Below are 26,945 nucleotides of genomic sequence, written 5' to 3'. Positions count from 1 at the left end.
TTAATGGAAAAACAAATTATGTTTTAGCCTTTGCTATCTGCGAGAGTGCAGACGAATAACCAAAAAGCCGAAAACAGAAGCAAGTTAAAATATGCATGATAGGTAGGTTGAGAGATTACGAAAAGGGGGTTTGTAAGTATAGCAAAAGAGTAGTTTCAGTGGCCCACCTCACTACACACTGTACATAATTTGGCCATGCTCCGAATTTGCCTAAAACCACACCTAGAAGCTAATTTCTAGATAAGTCCTGCCATTTTGAGGTGTACAGATTGGTTGTATGTATAGCAGTTGTCAATGTATTACAATTGTACAATACATGCAAATTCAGCCATACCATTAACACCACCTGCCTAATATTGTGTCAGTTCCCCTTGTGCCACCAAAACAACTCTGACCCGTCGCAGCATAACCTCCACAAGACCAGTGAAGTGTATTGTAGTATCTGGCACTAAGACGTTAGCAGCAGATCCTGAACTTTTGTTCATGTTCCTTAAACCATTTCTAAACAATTTATGCAATGTGGCAGGGTGCATTATCCTACTGAAAGATGCCATTGCCATCAGGGAATACTACTGCCATGAAAGGATAAACTTGGTCTGCAATTATGTTTATGTAGGTAACATCCAGAGGAATGCCAGGACCCAAGGTTTCCCAGTGAACACTGTCCAGACCATCACACTGATTCTGCCAGTTTGCCTACTTCCAATAGTGCATCCTGGTGCCATCTCTTCCCTATGTAAATAATGCACATGCCCCCAGAAGTTCAAATGGGTACTGACTACTCTGCATTTACACAGACCCTTATGCAGCAAGCTGTGATGCACTGTGTGTTCTGACTCCTTTCTATCATAGACAGCATTAACTTCAGCTATCTGTACTACAATAGCACTTCTGTGGTTTCGGACTTTATGGGCAAGAATTCACTGCACATAGGCATCACTGAGCCTTTTCACATACGCAGTAATATCTCACCCAGCTGCTGCAGTCTCATAATGTACAGAGCACACTGCAATCACCATACAGTGGGGGTTATTCTAGTCCATTCTTTCTGACAAAATCCTTCTTAGATGGACAAAACCATGTGCACTGCGGGTGGGGCAGATGTAACTTGTGCAGAGAGAATTAGATTTGGGTGGGGTTTTTCTTCAAAGTGAGATCTATATTGAAGTGTAAAATCATGCAGTCAGTATTTTCCCTGCATAGAAACAAAATAACTCACCCAAATCTAATTATCTCTGCACATGTTACATCTGCCCCCCTGCAGTGCACATGGTTTTGTCCATCTAAGAAGGATTTTGTCAGAAAGAATGAACTAGAATAAACCCCAGTGTTACAAGTATCATGCAGGTGTTCTATTTATCAAGCACAGAAAAAGGTGAGCTACAGTAGTAGGTAAACTGCAGCAATAGGTTAGGCAAACTTATCACAAATTTGCTCTACCCAATATAGACAAAAGTTTTCATAAATAGACTTTATCATATGAACTTTATTTTACCACAGTATACAAATGTGTGCGATATACAAATACTAAGGAAATACAACTTCTATATTTTGGATCTAAGTAAATAGCAATGGCACCACTACTAACCCCTGTTGTGCACTATTTGTAATCTAGTCCATTAAGAAAATGTAGCAACTTTTCTTTACAATTCCACCTTATATTTAAATACCAAAAGTCTTTCCTCATAAATGAAACCCCATATTAGGCAGCGTATGAAATGAACATCCGCTGTCATTCTGCCAACCCTCTGTATAAACTGTCTACTCACTTCTTCATGAAACACAAGTAGATGCGTTTGACAGGATTGGTCTTTCAGAAATCCATGCTGGCTGATTATATTATGTGTGTGACACATTGTGCCCTAGGCATGTGCTTACAGCCTGTGAGCATTGCCTGTGATTGCAATCAGGGTAAATGATCTCTATGTCTATCTCCATTAGCAAACATTCTACACATACACACACATTTACCAGGTTATGTACTGTATGTAAGCTGAATGTTGTAGAAATTCAAATAAAAAATGTTGTGTAAAAAAAGATTCTATTTCATTATATTTTCATTATGATGAATAAAAATGTTGGCTTGGCAATTCTGACACCTATTTTGACAAATGCACTTGGCACTCAAAGGGTTAAACTGTAAACGAAATTCCTTAAACAAAACAATATTTTTGCTACCATGGCTGTACAGTCAAATACAGAACACACATCTTTTTTTCTAGTTAAAATGGAGATATAAAAAATATTTTGTTCTCTACATTTAATTTTTTTAATCCTTTTGTGTTCTTTTTTTTTTAATGAAAAGATTTTACTTTAAAAAGAAATAGATTTTAATACCATCATCCTCTCACAGTTAGCGCCACAGAACTAAATGCAAACTGTTTATGCAAAACCCACTAATGTCATTTTGCCAATAATTCTCTCTCAATAAATATTGTATAAATGGAAGCAATTTCCATTATAGTATTTATGTCAATCGTTGTGGTTCTTAGAAAACTAGGACGTGTACAGTAGCCTGTCCCATAGTTAGTTGTGCACAGTGCTGGGAGGCAGTAATGCAGTCAACACGGATATGAAAATAAATTTGTGATTTGTTTCCACACCAACAGATATAAACGCACAAAGGCCTATTTTACAAAGAAGAACCATAATACAATGTGACTGACATGAACTGACATGGCACTGCAATATAGAGTATCAGCTGGTAATATTTTCCTTTTAAAACTATATATATATATATATATATATATATATATATATATATATATATATACTGTACATTCATTTATAGTAGGTGGCAAATATCTTAACTTCTAATGCTATATCAGAAAACTATAATACTTGTTGTATTTGATTAAATATCTTTGCAGCACTGTGTAATATGACTGCCACTTTATTAACTACAGTATATTAATGAAATTTTTTTTAGCAAATGTGCTATATGCAACATTTACCCAACAGAGATAAAACTAAACTAAAATCAACTCACAGGGAATTGTATTCTGCTTTGGGTTTTATCATTTTACAGTCCATTAATTACCACAGTAAATATTGTTTCTTTCAAGAAAAAGTATAGAGGCAACTGAACCATGAAAAATTTAATAGCTCCCATCACTTACAAACCAGATAATCACAGAGGGCAGGGTAATGTTTCCACCAATCAACAAACAGCAATTCCTTACAAAACCACCTCCAGGTTTATGAGGTCTTAGACAAATCAACTCAAATGAACCTGAACTCATCCACAACACACTTAATAATTTACACCCACTGGAGAATCAGACTTATCACAGTGCATGGAATGTAAAGTAGGCAAACAGTAAGAACAAATGTCATATAAGCATGATCAAATGATTTTACAGTCTCTCTGCACTCAAATTGCTCTAGAACATCTGTGTATGTTATTTGTGACTCAATGGGGCAGATGTATTAAGCCTTAACAAGAGATAAATGCAAGGGTGATAAAGAGAGAAAAGGAAGCTGATTTAAAAAGTCCAGCCAATCACCTCCTAACTGCCATGTTACAGGCTGCCATGTTAACCTGCGCTAGGACAAAGTGCAGGTTAAGAAGACCACCTGTTATTTGCCTAATTTAGACCTGATCGCAGGGTAAATTTGTTCTCAAAATGGGCAAAACCATTTTGCACATGGTTTTGCCCATTGTAAGAACAAAATGTTGCCCTACAACTAGAGCTGAATAAGGTTCTTGAGTTCATCCTATACTTTTAATATCGTTTTCTCAATGTTGTGTTCTCAAATAAAGAAGCATATTTCTAGGTGGACTCCAAGCAATGTAATAAAAATCTAAACTTAAATAATAGTAAACCAGGCAGTATTCTGTCAGAATTATGTAATGAGTGAAACTAGTGGCCCTACATTGCTAGAAAGTTACTCTCCCTCTTATCTAAGCTAGGAAGCTTGCCATTGAATTACATATAGATGAGTTTATATTGTCTGATTACATTGATACCGCCTTGATTACAAATGCAATATAGGTGATCCTTTTAGCTGTGCCATCCTGATTGGTGAATAACCATTTAAATAACCACAGCGTAGCAGTGGGAGTATCTTCTGAGGAAACCGTCAAGTCTATACGACGGAGAAACGCGTCAAGACTCCCCTCTGCCATTGATGCCTTTGATGTCCGTTTATTGATCCGTGTCCTGCGCCCACCCGTATCTCACTGCGCTCACAGGAAGCATTGTCTCCAAGCGACACTGAGGTCTGCACACTCTCGCTGGAAACGGAGTGCAGCGCAAGCTGTTAAAAGACCCGTCGGGAGCTGAGGTAGATATCAACAGCTATTACAACTGTTCCCCCGCAGCGTCCGTCTGAAGGCGGTCGGCTCCCTGACACAGCGAGCAGGTCTCGTTGCTGTGGTCAGGTCGTGGAAATCCTTCATGCGGCCAGTAACCTGAAGGCAGCTGTTTCTACTACAAACACCACTATATATTAACCTTATGCCGACTGAGCGAGTGAGTAGTCTACGGGTGGCTAAATAACTTTGCATGTTTTACCACTGACTTTCCATACAAATTAAGTCCAAGCCACGGACCAATTGCACTATCCATATTACTGGCAATCGCTGGACTCTGTATATTCCAATCGTCTATTATGCCACAATTGGCTACAGATTAAACAAGTGGTTACAAATATTCTGATTAACAAAATTGCCATTTGAACACACAACTGCCAGTGTTCTGACAGCTATTGGCAAAAGGACACGCTTCTTTCCTAAAGGAAATTATTACTACTCTTTTATTGGTTCTAAATGATCAGTGTTTAAATTGCATGTTTTATGTAATGTGAATATATTTTTTATTTATGATTAAATAAATTTATATATTTTTATACGATTAAATTTTGCAGTGTTTCATGCGCTCTCTAGAAAAATATTCTATCTGTTTTTTGTATTCAACTTTATTAAGGTTTACAGAGAGCCTTAATTGAGAGCAGCAAGTTACACTCTTTTCTTCTTTTTAAAAATCATTTCGATTTGATTAATTGATACAATCGGTTGCTGTGCGCCCGATTAGCTGGTCCTTCTCACCCGCTTTGGTTGATTTCCCTGGGACCGTGTGTCTAAATTTATCACACGGGTTCCGTGGATCACCAGAGTAGGTGTTTGGAGGCCCATACCTGTGTTTTATTGTGTATTGCTAGAAAGTTGTCTGTTCCCTTACAGGCTCCATACTGTTTTACTGTGGCATCTCACAATTGTGGTGACATAGGTGTATTTACAATGGGTGCAGGGCTTTGTGCTGGCATAAGGGCTCTTCCTCCACTTTGTCGCCATCTTTCCAGATCTACCTTCAGAAATATGGCACTGCACTGTGAAAGCTAAAACTCTGGAAAACATATTTTTGCATACAGTATGCTGTAATTGTGGTGGCACTCTAGAACTGTAGACATCTGACATTGAAAGACAAAAATCTCACGTTAGATCTGCTATAGACTAAACATACATACTGCATGGCTCCTGGTACATAAAAACAGGGTAAAGAAAACTCCACAAATATTTTTTTCCATTCAGCATATTATGTAGGACCTCACAGACTGAAGGCCAGATTCTCTAAGCTTCAAAAGTGATAAAATGGAGAGTGATAAACAGCCAGCCAATCAGCTTCTACCTGCCATGTCACATACTGTGTTTGAAAAATGTCAGACAGGAGCTGATTGGCTGGCTGTTTATCACTCTCAATTTTATCACTTTTGAAGCTTAGAGAATCTGGCCCCATGTATGTAATCTAAATAAACATGAAACATCAATTATCATAGAAGAAAAAATATGTTTATGTGTTACCTTAATTGTGGAAGTGTGAGCTCCAGGGTATTCCTTCTCCTCTAGTGTTGACCAACGTTGTATAAATTTGGAAACTGCTGGATCATCGTAGTCAACGATCTGAAATCCTGACACGTTAGCTCCTCCAAACTGAATTTTTGCTAGATCTCCATCTGTAAAGCCCTGGATTAAAAAAAAATAATAATTAACTTTCATTCTCATAATGCTTTTGAGTATGTAGAATTTTTATAAGCAAAGAGGACCTCTCGAGAACCTATCCAAATGCTATTAAACATGACTTGGTTTTCTGAAACAGTTTTTACTAGAGGAAATTTAGCCACGTGTAACAAAGTTTTATATATATACTATTATAATATATAAGTTATAACTATAGGAGAAGACAACATCATTCATGAGCCCTTAATTGACAGGAACTCTTCTGCTACAGACCCACCTCCCTGTGGAGGCGAGTTTGTATTGACGGAAACGGCCGTAGATGTCGAATCCATGGCTGTTTTTTTTTACAAAACGGCTGTGTTTTTCACCACGGTCTTTCCAACACTCAACAGTCGGAACATTGAATTCCGGCTGTTGAGTTACTGTTGGAAGAACCGAAAACGGCCTGGGATTTCGACTGTCGGGACGTTCCAAAAGTCGGAATACCGGATTGATTACCCCCATATTTGTTAACCATTTCCATCTCTTAGTATTGAAAAATTAAAGGCAGACATTTTTGACGGCCAACAGATATGGAAACTGGTTAAGGATCCAAATTTTATTCGTGACTGAAACTGAATAAAGCATGGCTGTTTTGTGTCTGTCATTCAAAATTCTTTCGGCAATGAGAAAGCAGGCAACTATCAGGAATTAGCCCACAGCCTGATTGTATAGGTTTGTATCATACTTTACCAGATGCCAGAGCACTCTACTGGCTGATGCATATAGACACTGCCCGGCAGATAATATACAAGATGTAGAGAATGCAATTACAGTTTGTGCTATACAGTATGCTGACTGCATAGCACATTGCTGGCTTTTATCAGATCAATGTCCATTTATCTTATCATGGCTATATAAAATACTTTGTGTTTCAAGATTTGATTTATATTTCTTTCCAATTTATCAGTGTTAATTCAAAACAACATGTGTCTAGTATTAGACAGTCAGTGGACACAAATTGTAGTGTATACAGTATATCTGTCTCATCTCCAGTACACAATCTATGCCAGTAGACTAACCAATAAATCATTATGACAAATTTTGGCAAGATATTCTATTCAATAAAAAATCTATGAATCGCAGACATTCATTAATGTCTGGCTAGATTTGCTAAATAGTTGAATATAAATAAAGCAACAACAGCAGTCTGGATACTGGGGTATATTTTTGACACAGATTTAGGTTCTCATTCAGAAATGGGGGAAAAAGAACAAATTTACACCTTGGAAAGCTTATGTCAAGAAAGGGAATCAGAAAAAGTGCAGAGAAATGAAAGCAGTTAATATCAGATATTATTACTGATTACTGATTGTTTAGTACCTCAATAATTAATTATCAGTTGATTATCAAGGTTCTGAGTAATTCTATGGTCGCGCAGCATGGCTGCTGTAAGGAAGATGCTAGAGCAGCCATTGCAGCTGTATACGGGATTGGAGTCACAGACATGTCCCAAAAATGGTGGTGACAACCCTGTTTTTGAGTCACGACTGTTGCCATGCATGAACGTTGCCGGTCTGTAAATCACACTGAGAATCAATCCTCTCCGACTGCCATGACAAGACCATCAGGGCACATGCGCAAATTGCCAATAGTCACTCAACTGCAAAAACATCAGGTTTGTGTACAACTCTGAATTAGGCCCATGGTGCACAGTTGCTTCTTTATTTGCTTTGCTTTCAACTTTGGATCAGCCCAACACTTATTTAAAGTGCATCAAAAGTCCATCCAAATCCTAGTACTTCCCCTATAATGGCTTAATTGTGAAGGTGAGAGAACCATGCTAAGTGGAGTAGAAAATGTAGTGGAAATAAAAAAAATGTAGACTCTCAACCCCTGATTTCAATCATTTTGCTTTATCTGCACCTACTCTGCACTTTTTTAAAATGCACATAGGGCCGATTCAGACCAGCTCGCTAGGCAGCGTATATTCACAGTCTAGTGAGCAGGTAAATGCCGTATGTATGCCCCCTCCGCAGAGCGAATCACTGGCATGCGAGCGGATCTGTACGCTTACACATCCACTCACATGTGAACGCACAGAGGAGAAATCATTCGATAGTCGCTCACAATCAAATGATTTCTCCAGCCTTCGTTCTGAAAAGTCTATACTTACTTTTCAGATGCCTGTTATACGCCGAATTGGGGGTGGGCACTGACTTCATGTGACTTCAGCAGCCGCCCGCCATGCCCATGCATTTCCACGGGCATGCCCACCGATGCTGTGGGTACGCCAATAAAACACTGGGCGGTTCCCTTGCGACTGCCCCATAGCCCTCCCCTTCCTGCTCATCCTGTTGCGAATACCCCGGCGAGTGTGAAACTCGCTGAAAGCATTCGCTCCCGGGGTTTGCACATGCGCTTACTCAAACCCGCTTCATCAGCCGGGGGAGCGAATTCAAACCTAAATCGCCCCCTTAGTACACATGCTGCTGTATTGTACTGTTCTGTTTACCTTTGGCAGAATTGCTTTATAGGCAAAAATGTGGAAATGGAAAATACATTGCGTATAATCAATGCTGTGACTGTTAATAAGGCTCATTTTTTTATATAAAAAAATTGTCAACTGTTTTCCATATGTACAAGTTAAGTCTTTGGGCATTGATTTTCAAGGACTGAAATGTGCGTCACATTTTATACTGTTTTAAAGATGAAATCGTTTAATCAACCAACTTATTTTGCATAATTATTTTATATAATTTTATGATACGGACAAGCCTATTTAAACTACACTACTGTATGTAATACACCTATTTAATCACAGTAACAGTATAACAACTATTGTGCACAACTAATTCACAAGGCATTTATGAGAAATAACCACATAAAAAGTATTGAAGGGTGATGCTAAATTATAGAGTATGTAAACTATAAGGTATATATCGGAACTGATACAGTATGTGTAAACTGCACTATTTACAATTCAAATGTGTTTTAAATTCTTAATTGGCCTCTGATGTTTATCAAATGTTAAGTGAGTCATGTCTAATGCATGTGTTGAGTACAATCTACAGGAACATATGTCTTCTCTGAACGCAAGCTGGAATAAAGGCAAGATCCTGGACTCTGACCAAAGACATTTGGCATCCTGAAAAGACAAGCGCTGTCCCCTTCACTGATGTTCCAACTGTAGATGGATTTATAAAATTGACTTTGCACCAGAAGATGCACCAATCTATGAACAGTGGGAGTCTAACTACTTGGTGCCAACCAATGATAATTATGGACTTTGGGCCTGATTCAGAGATGTATGGAAACTAGATGGTTTGCGAACATCTCCGATGTTTGTGGGTTTACGCAGAATGAGTCCAGGTTAATCCTTTATAATCCCTCCTTAACCTTTGTGGGTGTGAGGGGTACTGTTCTACAATGGGGATGCGTCGCTCCCATTTTGTAGGCTTGCAGAGCCTTGGATCAGTGTCTTCGCATGCAAACTTCATGGTCCTGAGCAAGGAATTGCTTTGGCTTATGCAGATATCTGAGGGCTGTGAACATCGCGATTGCTGGTTCTTTGGGCTAAGGACTCAGATCTGTGATGCATGCAGGAGGCACGTTTTTCCTATAGTAGTAGTAGTACAGGTAGTAGTACGTTTATTTATAAGGCGCCACAAAGTGTCCGCAGCGCCGTACATAGCAAAAAAAAAAAAAAAGGTAACGTACAGGGTGTGTAGAAAGATACAGTATAAATAGGGGTATAGCTGGTAGAACTAAAATCAGCATCAGTTCAGAAGTAGGTGTCAAAATAGTCAAGGAGACCGAAGATGAAGCAGAGGAAGGGAAGAACAGGACAGGAGCACAGGTGAGGTAATGAGGTAGGGTGAGTACGTGAGGAAGGAGGGCCCTGCTCATAAGAGTTAACATACTAAAAATAGGTGGGTGGACGAACGAAATACAATAGGATAAGTAGGAACGGAGGGGAACGGAGGCAGGATAGGAGGATCAAAAGAGGTTAGGAGGAGGGATAGGCTAGTCGAAAAAAGTGGGTTTTGAGGGAGCGCTTGAAGGAGGTAAGGGAATCAGATAGCCTGATGGGTGGCGGGAGGTTGTTCCAGTGCAGGGGGGCAGCGCGAGAGAAATCTTGGACACGGGAGTGGAAGGAGGTGATTAGGTGAGAGGTCAGTCGGCGGTCAGCGATGGAGCGAAGAGGACGGGAGGGAGTGTGGATAGAGATCAGTGAAGAGAGGTAGGGAGCTGTGGAGGAGGAGAGAGCCTTGTAGGTGGTGGTGAGGAGTTTAAAGAGAACTCGGAAAAGAATGGGGAGCCAGTGAAGAGATAAACAGAGGGGGGAGGCGGAGGTAGAGCGGCGGGAGAGGAAGATGAGCCTAGCAGCAGCGTTAAGAATGGATTGGAGAGGTGCGAGGCGGGTGAGAGGTAGCCCAGAGAGAAGGATGTTGCAGTAGTCAAGGCGGGAGATGACAAGAGAGTGAATGAGAATTTTGGTCGCGTCAGTGGAGAGGAATGGTCTGATGCGTGAGATGTTGCGTAGGTGAAAGCGGCAAGACTGTGAGAGAGCACGAATGTGGGGGGTGAAAGAGAGGGAGGAGTCAATGATGACACCGAGGCAGCGCGTTTGGTCGGTGGACGTGATCTCGGTTTCACCAATGCTGATGGAGATAGTGGGAGAAGAGGGGATGTTCGGGGGATGGAAGATTAGAAGTTCAGTTTTAGCCATGTTTAGTTTCAGGAAGCGTTGGGTCATCCAGGCTGAGATGGCCGTGAGGCATTCGGAGACCTTGGACAGAAGTGATGGGGATAAGTCGAGGGAGGAGAGATAGATTAGGGTATCATCAGCATAAAGGTGGTAATGAAAACCATAGGAGCTGATGAGGGTGCCCAGAGAGGTGGTGTAGAGGGAGAAGAGGAGAGGGCCAAGGACTGACCCTTGGGGAACACCGACTGGCTGGGGGGTAGTAGGAGAGGAGGAGCTCGGAGTGGAGACAGAGAAGGAGCGATCGGAGAGGTATGAGGTGAACCAGGAGAAGACCGTGCCAGTGATGCCAAAGGAGCGGAGGGTGTTGAGCAGGAGAGGGTGGTCAACAGTGTCAAAGGCAGCCGACAGATCAAGCTGGATGAGGATAGAGAAGAGGCCTTTGGATTTAGCCGATAGTAGATCGTTAGTGACTTTGGTCAGGGCAGTTTCAGTGGAATGTAAAGGGTGGAACCCGGATTGGAGGGGGTCTAGAATGGAGTTAGCAGTAAGGTGGCTTAGGAGACGATTATAGGTCAGACGTTCTAGGAGTTTGGAGGCAAAAGGGAGGAGGGAGATGGGCCTGTAGTTGGATGGAGAGTTGGGGTCCAGATTTGTTTTTTTGAGAATTGGGGAGACAAGAGCGTGTTTGAAGGAGGAAGGGAAGATCCCAGAGGATAGGGAAAGATTAAAGAGGTGAGCCAGGTGAGAGCAGACTGATGGACTGAGATGACGGATAATATTGGAGGGGATAGGATCAAGAAGTCTCCTGCAGCATATGCATTTAAATGTTATGGAATTCCACAGTTGCATCTCTGCAATACCATACATCTCTGAATCAGGCACTATGACTTTTAAAACTAAATTGAATATGTACTGTAATTGACAGCCTTAGTATAGTAGCAAAGAAACAAAGATGGGGGAACGCCGAAAGTCTGCAGTCGCACCTTCACACTCCAATTCTTCACCCCTAAAAGGTTCCTAATCAAACCTAATGTTTTCCACGTTCAATGAAAGCATGCAGTATTTTATGTCAAGTATTGCTCTCACTTTTGCTAAGGCAAAACAAATCTGGCAGAGGAGAGGTGACTGTGTTAGGATTTATTGCTAGGACATTTAAGGAACCTGATTACTGTAGCTAATGTATTTTATTTACATTTTATTCCTATATTTGTTGCTTGACCAAGTATTTGGGGGACCAATAGCTTTATATGATTTTTGGGGTTTCCTTGCCCAAGTGATGACCCTGATAGTCCAGACTTAGGGGTCTTTGTACTAAGCCTTGGAGAGAGACTATGTAGACACAGCCTGTAATATGGCAGTGACAACTGTCTGGTTGGTACTTTATCTCATTCGACTTCCTCTGTCTCCAAGAATTGATATATCTCTCCCAAAACATAGTACTTAGACCCCCAATGAACCCAATCCCACCTTCTGAAATCAGGACGTTAAGTTGCCATCAAAAAAGAAGACACCCACCGGAGCTTTCGCAATTCATTCACAATTGCGTACATATTTGCAGCCTATATGCAAGAACAAGGAATATCGGTCTTAAGGGTATGAATATGCAGACTGGACATGGCAGTGGTGATGCAGGCACCATGTTTTTAAATGATAGGACGGTATATACAAGCCCCATGAAAGGTTATAACACTCCTGCATTTGTGCCACCACTCCCAGTCAACCCACAGTCACTTCATGTCAATCACTCTACGGGTGTCTGGGTAATGGTAAATGGACTTGTTTGCATCTGGTGGTAGGAGTAGGATAAGGTGTAATTTGTCAATATTGCCTTCTAAGAGTTACATATAAAACAAAAATAAGATACTGATATTTTAAAGCGATTTGCTAACTATGAACAGGGAATCAAATACTTGTAATAGCAGATGTGGTCTAATGAGTTGTCTTACAATCTCTGGTTTATGCTGCAAAACTCCTATTAATTGAAAGGAAATCTCCTTCTGTAAGTCAAAACTATTGGACAAAAATATTAATTTGCTCTTTACTTGAGCAACCAATGTAAAATCAAATAAATATATTAGTCATGTATTGATATTCATTCATCAGGGTTGCATACTACCATCATCTCGTCAATATCTTAAACAGAAGAGGGAATAGGAAATTGGTCTTTGTAAGTGGTCATCTTACATTGATTAATCCTGTTTTGGATTATTGACTTTCTAAACATACAGTACATGTCTAAACAACGAGCATTACAACATAAATACCAGACTAACAACTGGAATAAAGATATTTGAAAAGAAATGGAGCATGCGGATGCTAATGACAGTCTTCATAATCATTGTTTAAAAACAGCTTGATGTTAAAAGATGATAGTGATTTGGTCCATGAACAGTAATAAACCCATATTTATAAAATTCACAAATATTTTTATGTATATAAATGGCTCCTAACTATATCTAAAGAGCCTCATCAATACCTCCCCATCGTACAGTAAGGACCTGATTCTGGTTGGCTCTGTAAACTGCGAAGATCGAAGATCACAGCTTACCGAGCGCCAGACAGGCCGCCCTGCTGTATACCCGTGTGTCACCGTTTCCCCTCGCATGAAAGGGGATGTGTAATGAAGGCACATCCCCTCGCATGCTGCCGCCCCAAAAAATGTTTATCGAGCAAGATCATCACACCATCTATGGGCACCTTAAGTGTTGTAAAAAAAAATGAGCATTTGCTCTTGATATTTCATTTTGATTTAGTTTCTTTTGTTTATGAAACAATACTTTCAAATTACACCTACCAGATTTGCTATGATATAATGGTATCCTTTTACATGTTTACCAATGGTGATTACCTGGGAACAAAGACAAAAATAAAAGTTATATAAAAATCTATAATTGTACATTATTGTTATTTGCACGACATTTTGTAAAAATTATTTAAGAAATTCATATTTCAGTTATTTAAAATAAAAAACACATAAGCCCTATACACACTAGGCAATATTGTTCACAATATTGCTCAGAAAGGGCTTCTGAGTGATATTGTTTAGAATATTGCCTAGTGTGTACAATGCATGCTCCCGTGCCCCCTCGCTTCCGGCATCGGCAACTGTGTATGCACTTGCCAATGCAGCCCCTCCACTAATATCGGCATTGGTGGGGATGGGGTAATATGTATGGGGCTTCGGAGTGATTTTAATAGAGATGCAGTGTGATTTGTCCTGGGCCTACCAGTACCGGGAACCAACCGTAAGACTACACTGTGCTGGATTGCAAGTAGACAGTTCCCTAAAACAACTTTAATCTCAGATACATGAATTCCTAAAAATATTATTCTAATTAAAATAGATAAAAAGGAGACTATTCAAATATCATATGAATATTTGAAAACTGGAAAACATTATTTAACTTTGACATTAGAATAATAGTCTTATGCCTAAGACTTGGGATTGGTGTAAGGAGCGCTATGGACATAAATTATCAATAAGAGTGTGCACCTGTTAAACTCTCATTTGGAGTGGTGGAGTTCCCAGTTGGAATGCCTACTCACCCTCTGCCCTCCACCGCATACGGAGGATAGGACCAGAAGGCATTCCAACTGGGGACTCCACCACTCCAAAGGACAGTAAACATTGCCTTTAACCAAAAATTATTTTACAGGTGCACACTCTTATTGATAATTTATGCCCATTACATGCTCTTTATACTCTATGGGGTAAATTGACTAAGACTGGAGTTCTGTTGAAGATGGGATGTTGCCCATAATCAGATTCTATCTATTACCCTTATGCATATGGAATGCATGATTATATTCTATAAAATTATATGCTGACCCACTAATACCAACATAAATAGCAATCTTTGTTCTTTTTTCCAACATAAACATACTGTAGGGAATGAGTCAGACTTGTTCGATACGCTGTATTGTATTAGCTATACATACAGATGGAGCCAGGCTCCCTCTTGCTGGCTAATCGCCAGCAAGGGCTGGGCTACAGTAACTTTTTAGCTTTTGTAGAGAGTTGGAAATAGCAGATATCCTGTTACCATATACAGTAGACCACAGGTTCTCAAACTCGGAACTTGTCTTTGTTGTCTTTGGATTTTGTGACAGCTGGTGATGCATAGTGCTCCTGCCGAATGACCTGTAAAACGTGACCTGTGTACCAAGTTTGAGAACTTGGTTGGCTATACACCCCCCCCCCCCCCAAGTATCATTTAAAGAGGAAAGAAATGTATGATGATTTGTTCATATTGACTTGATAGACAAATTGATACAGGTTGAGTATCCCTTATCCAAAATGCTCGGGACCAAGAGAATTTTGGATAACGGATTATTCCGTATTTCAGAATATTTTAATATTTCAATACTGTATTTTGAAGTATCTTGCATTTATGCTGTATATAGACACATCAACCACATAAAATGCACACAAATATATTTTATTTGTTCAAAAAACAAGGTTTCAAAAACATGAAACAAAATTTGTGTACTATCTCAGATATTGAATTTGAATGCCAAGCAATCATTTACTTGTACATATATAGTACCAGTTACATATCATGTCCTCAGTAGTGCTGTTACAAATGTCCACAGTGAGTTTTTAGCAAAAAAAATATTTTTTTTTCACTTTCTGGAATGTATGGTTTTCGGAATAATTCGGATAACGGATATTCGGATACGGGATACTCAACCTTCCACTGCATAAACCAGCTGGTTCTCCGACCCCTTGCCTGTTTACATCCTGCTATCTAACCACCACCCCCTCGCTTGCACCTCTTGTAATCTGTCTGTCTCCCCTTCCTACTAGATTGTAAGCTCCTCTGAGCAGGGCCCTCTTCCCTCCTGTTGTCAAAGCCCACTTCTCTTCACATTTCACTCACAGCTCTCCTTTACTCCAACACTCAGTGACCATCTTCATCTGCATACTCCTCTCCATCATTGGCCTCAAGCCTCTAGTTGTTTGTTGATTGAGTCCTCACTACTTATATCCAAGCTGTAATGTGTATTGATCTGTGGCGCTCTTTATTTGTACTGTATTTTTGTTATTTATTCAATGTTATGCCAAGTTTTGTTTCCCTGTATTGTTCCTTTGTACGGCGCTGCGAAACACTTGTGGCGCCTTATAAATAAAATTATAATAATAATAATAATAATACAGTACTTTATCTATCGGTGACAAAGAGCCTAACATTGTCACCGACAGATATATCGGAAGTGTGGGCATACCTAAAAAAGTCAGTGAAAAAGTAATAGTTGAACTCAATGGGTGAAATTTAATAGGATGAGAGATTCAGAAAGCAAGAGATCTGGTAAGAAATCTCCATTTTTTTTTTTAAAAACGGCAATCATTTACACTGCAAAACCAGTTTGATTTTGACATGTAAAAAATTGCCACTTTAAAAAAACTGGAGATTTCTAAGCAAATCTCTCACTTTCTAGAATCTCTCATCCTATTAAATTTCACCCTATGTTTATATCTTTTCCATTATAATGTGTTTTTAATATAATTGTAGTTATTCTTCCTTAAACGCAGCTGAAGCACACCTTACAATATATGAGATTATAAAAAGTCAATACATTCATAATTTAAAATATATGTTATTGTGTAGTTTGTTCATTACACTCAATAGTGTCATCAACTTTTAGTGTCACCATGTCCAACTAACTACAGACCTGATCCACAATGTCGTTTACTTTGTCCCTCTCACAGTCAAGAATCACTCTCCTTTCCTTTTTGATTTCCAGATCCAGGAAGAGGGAACGGTATGTCTCATCTTTCCTGTCATTGTTAATGTTGCCTACATTGATTGCTGTCACTTGCCATTTCTTCTCAGCTGCAGAGTCCAGCACAGCTTGCAGTGTTGATAAACCTTTAGAGACAAAATAGTGGACATAAATACAGTCAAGATCAGCAGTAACCTGGGGTGCAAGTCATTTTTTTTTTTTCTTAAAGGACACTGTGACCATTTTCTACTGTCCCAAAATATTTCTCTAGTGGGGTTTTGGAATAATATATATTGGAAGGGTGATGGGAAACAAACAGCCACATTCAGCCTCCAAGCTTTCAGCTGCGGCCCCCAGCCCCTTCCTGCTTTATTGTCAGATGTGTTTGTCATATCTTGTTTAAAATGCCTGCTGATAGGTGTCTGTCTCTTTGATTAATTGCATTGTTTTAACTTATTACTGAGATAAATAGTCATATATAGCCCATTGAATGTGGCCTCTGAAGTGTAGTATATCATAGGACATTTCTACGATATATATATATATATATATATATATATATATATATATATATTACTATTTTCTTGCCTTGTAAATATATTACTTTATATACTATATATATTTTACATCATTTATGACTTTTAAACTCAATTGTTCCAAAACTGGTTGCTGTGGCACCTCCAGTGGTGTCACAGATGGATGGGCCAGTACAAAATCATTATTATGGTCAATAACAAAATCAGTGTAGGTGACTGACAATTATAAAACAGGCAGAGGCAGAACCTTTGCACTAAAATAGTCCCCCCCCCCCCCCACATGCAATAAGAGCCTTATTCTTCCTATTTATTAAAAACTATTTTCTATAATGTCCAGAACTGCTGTCTTTTAGGTTACATCATATAGATGTTTTCCACTGGTGGTTAGAAAACATCATAGTTCCAAGATTACATTCCACTGAGGCCTAAAACATATGTAATAGCATAGTGTCAAAATAAAGGCATCAGCACAATGGGCTGAGATGTGCCCCAAATCACAAGTGCAATTTGTATTTATTAAAGTAGCCATAACTGCAACCATAAGCAAAGTGCCAACTATCTTAAGATATGTTGCGGTCGGCAACAGATGTACAACCAAATATTTAATATGCTAACCGAGGCTTACAGGGCAGATTGTATATCACATGCAAACGTGTTTGAGTGGCACAAAAGATTGAGGGCCTTATTCTAGTTCATTCTTTCTGAAAAAATCCTAACTACATTTAGGATGTTATATAATATATGCAATGCAAAAAAAATAGCACTGGTTGTTCACACTCTGGGCCAGATTCTCTAAGCTTCAAAAGTGGTAAAATAGAGAGTGATAAACAGCCAGCCAGTCAGCTCTTACCTGACATTTTTCAAACACAGCCTGTGACATGGCAGGTAGGAGCTGATTGGCTGGCTGTTTATCACTCTGGATTTTATCACTTTTGAAGCTTAGAGAATCTGGCCCACAATCCTTTCTTAAAGGAGGATTAGGACAATATTGTGCAACCTGAAGTAGATGATTAGAGAATAGCTTCTATGTTAAATCCATTCTAGTTTGCTATTCTACAGTACATATATATGTGTGGCACTGTGGGGGCATATCTGGACTGTGGGGGCATATGTGTCTAAGTCTATGGGGGCATATCTGGCACTGTGGGTATATATGTGTGGCACTGGGGGCACATCTGGCACTGTGGGGGCATATTAATAATGGGCATCAGTTGTGCGGCAGTGGCGCAATGGGCATTATGTTGTGGGGCATATTGTGTAATGGCATTATGGCATGGGTAATATGTATTGGGTGTGTGACGCGTAACAGGCATTACTGTGTAAATTTTGGCCACGCGCCTTCGGTGTTTGTAGTTTATCTGGCTCCTACATTTTGTGTGCAGGATGCAATGCACAAGCCCAAATAGAAATGTCATCATGTTCTAAAGTTTTGTCATGCAGCCACTCCCCCTTGTGTCATATGACCACGCCCCTTGCCACACCCTAACCACGCCCAGTGGCACAGCACCATACCACTAAGTCATTTTTTCTACTTTCACCACTGCATGAAACTAATCTATAATAGAATTGGACGCTGAGAATGCGCTAGGTTATATTTATGTAAGCTCTAGTGAATGTAAACACTGTATGCCACAGATGCAGATATTCAGAACAAAGGATGCACACATGTGAGTGTTAGAGGGTCACACCCGGTACCAATACCCAAATGAAATCCAACAGGGACATCTCTATGAGACATATGACAGTGGTGACAATGAAAACATTAATCAGGTGCTGGAAAAATAGAGGAGTAGCGGAGCTAAGGGAGAACGCTTGCTACACAGCAGTCAGGTGCCAGCCCTTGTACAAAAGGGATATGTTATCTCCAGATGCGCCTGAGAAAGGGTAAAGTGATAAACTACTACAGTATGACAAGTGATTGTGATATACTCAGATACAGTATATGTATTGTATTGTGATAAGGGAAGTGATAGAGATTCATCCAGGAGCTATCTACAGTATATCTATTGTAAATAAATAACCACTTTATCTACCTCATCTGTACAACACTTGTTTCATTTCATATCTACATGAGGCAGGGATTTCTATTTCCCCACTCTCATAACCTACTGTATGAATGTCACAGCCTGAGCTAGAGCTGGGTGTTTGTCCTAATGTCATTACAATGTATTGGTGTAAGACATGTTACTATTATGCTGTATGGGCAAGCATTGGTGCAAAAGGAATTGCTTAGATGCTAGCTTCTCTTAATAAATATAATTTTTAATATCCTAGAACACCTAGATAGTAAAAAATAGCATCCACTATACAGAATATCATTAAAAGTACAGTACAATATCACACCTCCAAATCTTATGGTATGCAGACTTGGTATTATCTGCACAGCCCTGTCGAGCGCATCTCAAAAAGGGGAGTGGTCTCATGTAAAAGGGGGCATGACATCACTTTAGCTTAAGAATATGGGGTCCATTTACTAACACTTTTCTTATTGTGGAGATAAAATCGCTGCTGCTTTATGTGCTACTGCAGTATATTTACTAAAATGGGAGTTCTATTGAAGATGGGATGTTGCCCATAGCAACCAATCAGATTCTACTTCTTATGTATTTAGAATCTTCTAGAAGATTATAAATATAATCTGATTGGTTGCTATGTGAATGGACAAAAACATTTAGTGAAATTGTTTAAATCAAATAGGTCCAACTACAGTACCGCGTCTGAGTGACAGTTGTTGTCCATTTTCCGATTTGGGAAACAAATTACTTAATTACAAATTACATTTGCTCCTATCCAGTACCAGGTTTTTATTCCATCCAACCAACTAGTTGGATGGTTGGAGGAAAGTTGGTCTGATGTATGGCCAACATTAGTTAACATGTGTTCATTATTCATGTAGAAGTGCTATAACCTTATTTGTACACAATTTAACAATGTAATACAACTTGTTAATACATTATTATTATTATTATTATTATTATTATTATTATTATTATTATTATTATTATGTTATTTACAAATACAATTATGCAAATACACCTGAAAATAGAATATTTATTAATAAAAGCAACATTTGCATTTACAATATGGAGTTACTTATCCCTATAAAAGGTGACTAGTCTTCCTTGCAGCAGCCGGTATGGAAATGACACTTGCTGTAAGAAATGCAAATACAGTACATGGCTGTGACTTTATATAACATAGCTGCTTCTAGCTGCACAGCACTGTAATCATCATCGTGTATAGCAGCTCCTACAAAAAATATTGCTCGTAATGGGTGGTCCTGCATCTGTGTTTACACCTACTTCAGTTGCAATTACAAATAGTAAGCAAGTCTGTACAGTACTATTCACCAAATGCCTGGGTATGTGACTCGTACAACTAGACTTCTAAGTTACAGATGTACAAAAGTACACCTACACTGTAATGGTGTGTACACACGGGGCGATATGATTGCTGGTGATTTATTGCTTGCAATTGCTAGCAGTATATCGCCAGCAATCATAAAGGAGACACTGCTACAGGGGGGAGGGGGGGAGATACCCAAAGGCAGGAGGGAGGGAGCAGCAGCACAGGGCGGGGGGGAGCAGCAGCAGCAGCAGACACTGCTGCTGTCACTTTGAAGGCAGGAGGGAGCAGCGGCAGGGGGCGGGGGGGCGGAGCAGCAGCTACTGTCACTTGGAAGGGAGGAGGGAGGGAGCAGCGTCACGGGGCGGGGGGGGGGGGGGTGGAGCATCTGGAAGGGGGGAGCAGCAAAGGAAACCTTCAGCCGCTGTCCTCTCTGGCAAAGCCGCTGGTCGCAGGAGCATGCTCCTGCGACCAGCGACCATTAGGGAGTACACACGGGAGCGCGCAGCTGGCGATTTATCGCCAGCAGCACTCCAAATCACTGGACCATATTCCCAGCGATTTCAGCCAATATTGCCCCCGTGTGTACACACCTTAAGGGTGAAAAAGCAATGATTTACCAACAATATGTCCCCCTGCGTGTAACCTTCAACACAAAGTAAGAAAAATTACAACCCCTGAACATGTCATTTCCTATACCCTTGTCCCTTGTATGAGACAGGAAGGGCTTTTTGAAGCATGCTTACTTTTGACATGACATTCACATATTTGTCAACTGCATTAATAATCATTTCCCCCATAGCTTTGGCTTAAGCGTAAATAGGGGACATATCCTATCTTCTGACAGATGTCTGCTTTAGCTACGAACAACTCAGGCTATCAGGATTTCTCTCTGTAGTTGGTGCACTATAGATGGGAAAGGGCTGCTCTTTCCCTGACCAGAATTCACAAATCCTTGTTTCAATAGCCACATGCAGCTAACACTCATGTTTCTCCAGTCCAGTGTTATTCTGCATCTGTGACTGCTAAATAAACTAAATGTTATTTATTTGCATAATTTTATCTATCATATTAATTAATGTTCTGCCAACGTGGTCTATATTATTGCTGTTACCTACTAAAGACTATTCTATAACTGGCAGAACTGTATACATTTTTTCAACATGGTAGGCTTGGTTTGCTGCTTGTCATCAACAACAGACCTATGCGTATACTTTCTACGCATATTAATACGAATTTCTACGCATATTAAAACGTCCTCCCAAATCTTACTGGCCTGCAGTTCTGTTGACTTATCCTCACTGAAATAGATATGCGTCTGGGTTGCAAGTAGACATTTAACTAAAGTGCATATGAATACTGTATACAGTAGTCTTCCTTCTAGGAACTAAATGGGGCAGGGCGCTGCTGCACGGGGGCAGCATAAGAGGGGCGGACCGGGCCCACCGACGTCACTAAAGGAGGCGTGCCCGGTCCGCTGTGTCACTAAAGGGGGCATGCGCGAGCCACAGCGTCACTAAAGGGGGCGGGCCCAGCCGCAACAAAGTCCCTGAGCTGCTGGGGAAGCCCAGTGCCGCCGTAGATGGCGATGCCCGGCACTTCCCCGGCGGGACAGGCAACAGGCTGCTAGAGGGGCAGGGTGCATTTTGCTATTTAAAATTCGGGCAGGGCGCAGCGCTTCACTAAAACAGCCTAGCAGGAACACTATACAGTACATACCCCATACTTGTGTGCACTTCACTACTGAATATGTGCAGGGATAAAGCACAATCCGCATCCAAGTGTTAATCTACTCAGCATTATTTGAGAGCTCATTATGGTAACTGCACTATACAATTGTTGGTGATCATGTCTTTGTCTATAGAAAAATCACCAAAATACAACAATAATTTTTTTTTTTCATAAATTATTTGGAAAACAGACTTTGGAAAAGAAGATCCCATACCTGCAACAACATAACAATAAAATACAGTCATTTAGTTCTATATTTCGTCTCTCATCCACACTCATTACTCGCTCCCATTCCCGACTGCAAGACTTTCTTCGGGCTGCACCCACTCTGTGGAATGCCCTCCCAAGCACAATAAGACTCTCCTCCAGTCTCCAAACCTATAAGCGTTCCCTAAAAACTCATCTCTTCAGGCAAGCTTATCATATAACCTTGCATTCTGGTGGAATCGATACAATAAAGAATACAGTATCTATCCTTATGTATCAATGCCTATTTCCCTATAGATTGTAAGCTTGCGAGCAGGGCCCTCCTAACTTTTGACTGTCTGTAAATACCCTGTTTGTTGTATCACTGTCTCCTTTGTAAAGCGCAACGGAATATGCTGCGCTATATAGGAAACTGTTAATAAATAAAATAAATAAATATTTGATAAAACCATATTTTTGAACAGAAGCACTGCATTATTCATTAGCTGCATTATCAACTAATTAATTCATTCATTATTTAAAGCAATACCATGTTACAGTAATATTACTGTATAAGTGTATATGTTGTGGACTATGAGGTGGTAGTAGATTATGCAAAAAAATCTATAATATTTCTAGGTAGAAAATGCACAAATGCCCACAATGCAAGTGTAGCATCTAGAAAGCGGCAAGAAAACGGGACCATTAATTTGCCAATTCATCACATGCAAGTCTGATTTGTATTCTTGACATGTGACCCTTATGTTGTAATTTATTTACTCATTTGTGGATGCAAAAATCTAGCCAGGCCCTGTTATGAATTAATCCAGCTAGCCTACATACATAAATCTCTTATAAAAGACAACACTACTACTCCATATTAATTATGATAAATCCTACTAGACCTTATTTATTGTGTTTGGACTGAATTTATTCTCATGTAAATGAATTCACTCTTAAGATAAATTAGTATATATTTAATTTGCTTTACATGAAATAAATATACTCAGCACTGAATTGATTTATTACTCTAATATGATGTGCCACATGTTCATGTATGCTTTTTAGACATAACCTAAGCACTAAAGTATACTGCACTGAGAGGATCATGTTCTATTTTTATCCTGTGCAATCAGATGTGAAACCATAAGGACTTTATAAGGTTTATTTTTCATCTGACTGGACAAGATCTATGTCACCTGCTACCAACACCATTTATTATGGACTATGCTAAAGAGGAAGATTACCATGTATGAATATCTATGTATATTTTTTGTGAAATACACTAAATAATATTCAAAACTCAATTAAAGTTATTGTACAAAATTTAAATTGCGTACTGCAATGATATAAAAGGTCCTACAGATGAAGCGATTTGCTGAGCTTTCTGAGCGATGCTAGATCACTCAGAATGCGAAGCAAGATCGCCCAGCATACAGCGATGTGTCAGTGATGTGTCAGAGATGTGTGCTGAGCGATCTGTCAGGGCCAGTGTCCTCCACCCAGCTATATTACTAGATTTATCCAGCATGCTGGATATTAATGAACAGGTGATCCCTCCGAGCAGGGACGTGCATCGCTATCGCTATCGCTATGCCCGTACACACGGAGCGATGTAGGGACATTTTCTAAGCGATCTAGTGAGATTGCAGAGAAAATGCCCCTAAATCGCTATGTGTGTTGCCCTGTAATATCTGTTTGATCCCTTTTTGTTTTTATATTGTATTATTTGTTTATTGTATTGCATGCACAGAGCCAGGAGTGCTGGGGGATGCTTGGGGCCCATGTGAACAGCACACACTACAACCATAATAAATATGCCAGTGTGCACGGCACTACAGACACATGTTGACACCATATAATAAAATAAAACAATAATTGTGTAAATAGCCATAAATATTCTATAATATATATTGTGACAAGAACACTGGAGTAGTGTTTGAGGGCAGGTATATTTGTCCCAGGTTCTTGTCCTACACCTTTTAGAAACAGGTGTTTTGCCTCACAGAGTGCTAATCAGCAAGCAAGCTGTAAAAAGGCTGCCAGAGTGAAGAGTGTGAGAGGATTGCCTGGGAGATTGCAGAGTCTCTGTGGGCCTTATTCTGATCGGTGCGGCCCGATCAGAATATGCGGCCGCGACCGTGCAGGCGAATCCCCGCCTTCCATACGGATCGCCACCTGCCGTCCGTACGCGGATATGTGGCGATCCGCATGAAATTGGACGGGGATACGCCTCCTCCGTCTTGGGAGCTGCCTCTGCATTCGATGGTCGCCGAACATCGAATGCAGGGCCGCACGCTCCACCAGGTCCCGCAACACAAGACCACACGGACACTTGTCCGTGTGAAATCATGTATGGGGGCGGGCAGCTGACATCCGGCGATGTCAGATGCCCGCCCCGTACCCACGCGTCACGGCCTCATTACCATGCATACGCCCCGCGTTTGCAAGGGAACGCCCATGAAACGGGGGGCGTATGCATAGGGTAATGAGGCTAAGTAGCCCCTCACGCCCCTCTACGCCCCCTGTGCGGCGTATAAAGAATCCGTGCGGCGAAATCGCCTGCACATGCGCAGAGTGACCTCTGCACATGCGCAGGCGATCAACATCGGCGGTCCGTCCGCATGCGGGAATATCCGCACCGATCAGAATAAGGGCCTGTGTGAGAAGCAAACCTGCCTTTTACAAGTGAGTCCCCAGTGTTGACTGGGAAACTTTGTATTTTTATTTAGTGACAGTTAGGAGCATCCTGTGTATAGTTAGTGCCGGACAGGCAAGGTATTTTCTTTTTATGTTTATTTTGTTTTCTGCTGAAATAAAACTGGTTGCGGCCAGTTGTACCACAAAGACTGGACTGGTGTGATTACTCAGCTGCTGTTGGCTGCCTTCTACCCCAGGAAAAGGCATCCAAATTCCCCTAGAGTGTTACAACTTGGTGGAGAATGCGAGCAATCCGTTCTGTGCATAAGTGAGAGCCGCAGCTGTGTGAGCCCTGCAGAAAACAGTGGTTTATGCAGATACAGCCCAGTGTGAAGTTGCTGAGAATTGCCTGAGGATTTTATATATGTCCTGGGTGAAAGCAGCTACAAAGCCACCTGAAAAATCTGTCAACATGGATAAACTGCTTAAAGCCTTGCTGCAAGCTACAGCAGTACAGCCGGAGGCCATCAGGCAGCAGCAGGTGGCAATGGATGAACTTTGCAGGCAACAGCATCAGGATAGAGAGGCCTTAACCGCAGTGGTGCGAAGCTTGGCAACACAGACCGGTGATGTGGCCGTCAGTGCTCCAGCCAGCTCTAGTTCTATCCGGGCCAGTCACTTCCTGCAGAAAATGACAGAGACTGATGATGTGGAGGCCTATATGACCTATATGTTGCTGGGCAGTTAAGAGAGCGCAAGGCTGGAGAGACTGTAAACAGTGGCCCTGGAGACAGGCCAATGGGACTAGAAAGGTCTATGCTGCCCAAACGGGTTGATAATCGTATGATTAAATGTTTCAGGTGTGGTATGCCAGGTCATGTTATTGCTAGATTAGCTTGTACTGTGGTGCCTTCTCCTAAACTGGAAAGACAAATGTGTGATGTGTTCATAGAGGGTAACTGGGTAGAGGCTTTGCTGGACTCAGGAAGTTTGGTTACCCTTGTAAAAGCTGGATTAGTGAATCCCTTAAAGGTCCAGCAAATACCTATTGGAAACGGAGAGGTAGTAGTGCCCGATCTGGAGGTAAAGAAGGATTTGTTTATGTCTGAACAGTTAAAGGACCCTACTTTATTGAAGGCTAGAGAAAATGTTAAGGTTGTTAATGGGGAACCCGTGGTACCAGGTGCCAAGATTTCTTATCCCCACATGGCTATTTGTAATGAGCTTTTGTACCACGTTGTCAAAAAGGGTGAGGAAGTGGTGGATCAGCTAGTAGTTCCCCAACCTTATAGGAGAACGGTACTAGATTTAGCCCATAGTCATGTTACAGCAGGACATTTAGGGGCAGAAAAGACCACTGAAAGAGTTTTACAAAGGTTCTTTTGGCCAGGGGTGTATAAAGAAGTGTCTGAATATTGTTCTTCCTGTCCTGAATGCCAGTATCATGCCCCTAGACCTCATTTCAGGAGCCCACTAGTTCCCATGCCTATTATAGAGGTCCCATTTGACAGAATAGCCATGGATCTCGTGGGGCCCTTGTTAAAATCCGCTCGGGGCCATCAGTATATTTTGGTAATAATGAACTAAGCCACTCAATATCCTGAGGCTGTCCCTTTACGCACTATCACAACCAAAGCGATAGCTAGGGAACTGGTGCAGGTTTTCAGTAGAGTGGGAATACCAAAATAAATTTTGACTGACCAAGGTACTCCATTTATGTCAAGGGTCATGAAAGAATTGTGCAAATTGTTTAAGGTCACCCACCTCAGGACGTCTATCTACCATCCCCAAACTGATGGGTTGGTGGAAAGATTTAATAAAACGTTAAAAAGTATGTTAAAAAAGGTTGTTGACAAAGATGGGGAAAACTGGGATTGTTTGTTGCCCTACTTGTTGATGGCCATCAGAGAAGTTCCGCAGTCCTCTACTGGGTTTTCTCCGTTTGATTTGTTGTATGGTAGACACCCCAGAGGGCTGTTGGACATTGCTAAGGAGACGTGGGAAGGACAACCCACCCCTTATAAAAGCGTTGTTGAACATGTATCACAAATGCAGGATAGGATTGCAACCGTGGTATCTATTGTCAGAGAGCACATGGAACAAGCCCAAAGTGCTCAACAGAGGGTATATAACC

General features: G+C 40.7%; 1 protein-coding gene across 5 annotated transcripts in view; it reads right to left on the bottom strand.

Moving 5' to 3' along the window:
• Positions 1-26,945, bottom strand: part of GRIA2 (glutamate ionotropic receptor AMPA type subunit 2) — a 168,598-nt gene that overhangs the window by 53,168 nt on the left and 88,485 nt on the right. For all 5 annotated transcript variants that reach the window (XR_014470322.1, XM_083172434.1, XM_083172442.1 and 2 more), the window contains exons 4-6: positions 16,323-16,519; positions 13,444-13,497; positions 5,804-5,965 (exon numbers count right to left, since the gene is read on the bottom strand). Coding sequence is in view for 4 of the 5 variants with exons in the window: in XM_083172434.1 (XP_083028560.1) it covers positions 5,804-5,965; positions 13,444-13,497; positions 16,323-16,519 (413 nt within the window). In the remaining variant the exon portion in view is untranslated. The remainder of the gene's footprint in view (positions 1-5,803; positions 5,966-13,443; positions 13,498-16,322; positions 16,520-26,945) is intronic.

The sequence above is a fragment of the Crinia signifera genome, chromosome 1 (genome assembly GCF_055691185.1).
Source record: "Crinia signifera chromosome 1, ASM5569118v1, whole genome shotgun sequence".
NCBI lineage: Eukaryota > Metazoa > Chordata > Amphibia > Anura > Myobatrachidae > Crinia > Crinia signifera.
The sequence above is the reverse complement of the archived record's forward strand: the minus strand, read 5'-3'. Positions and strand labels throughout refer to the sequence as shown.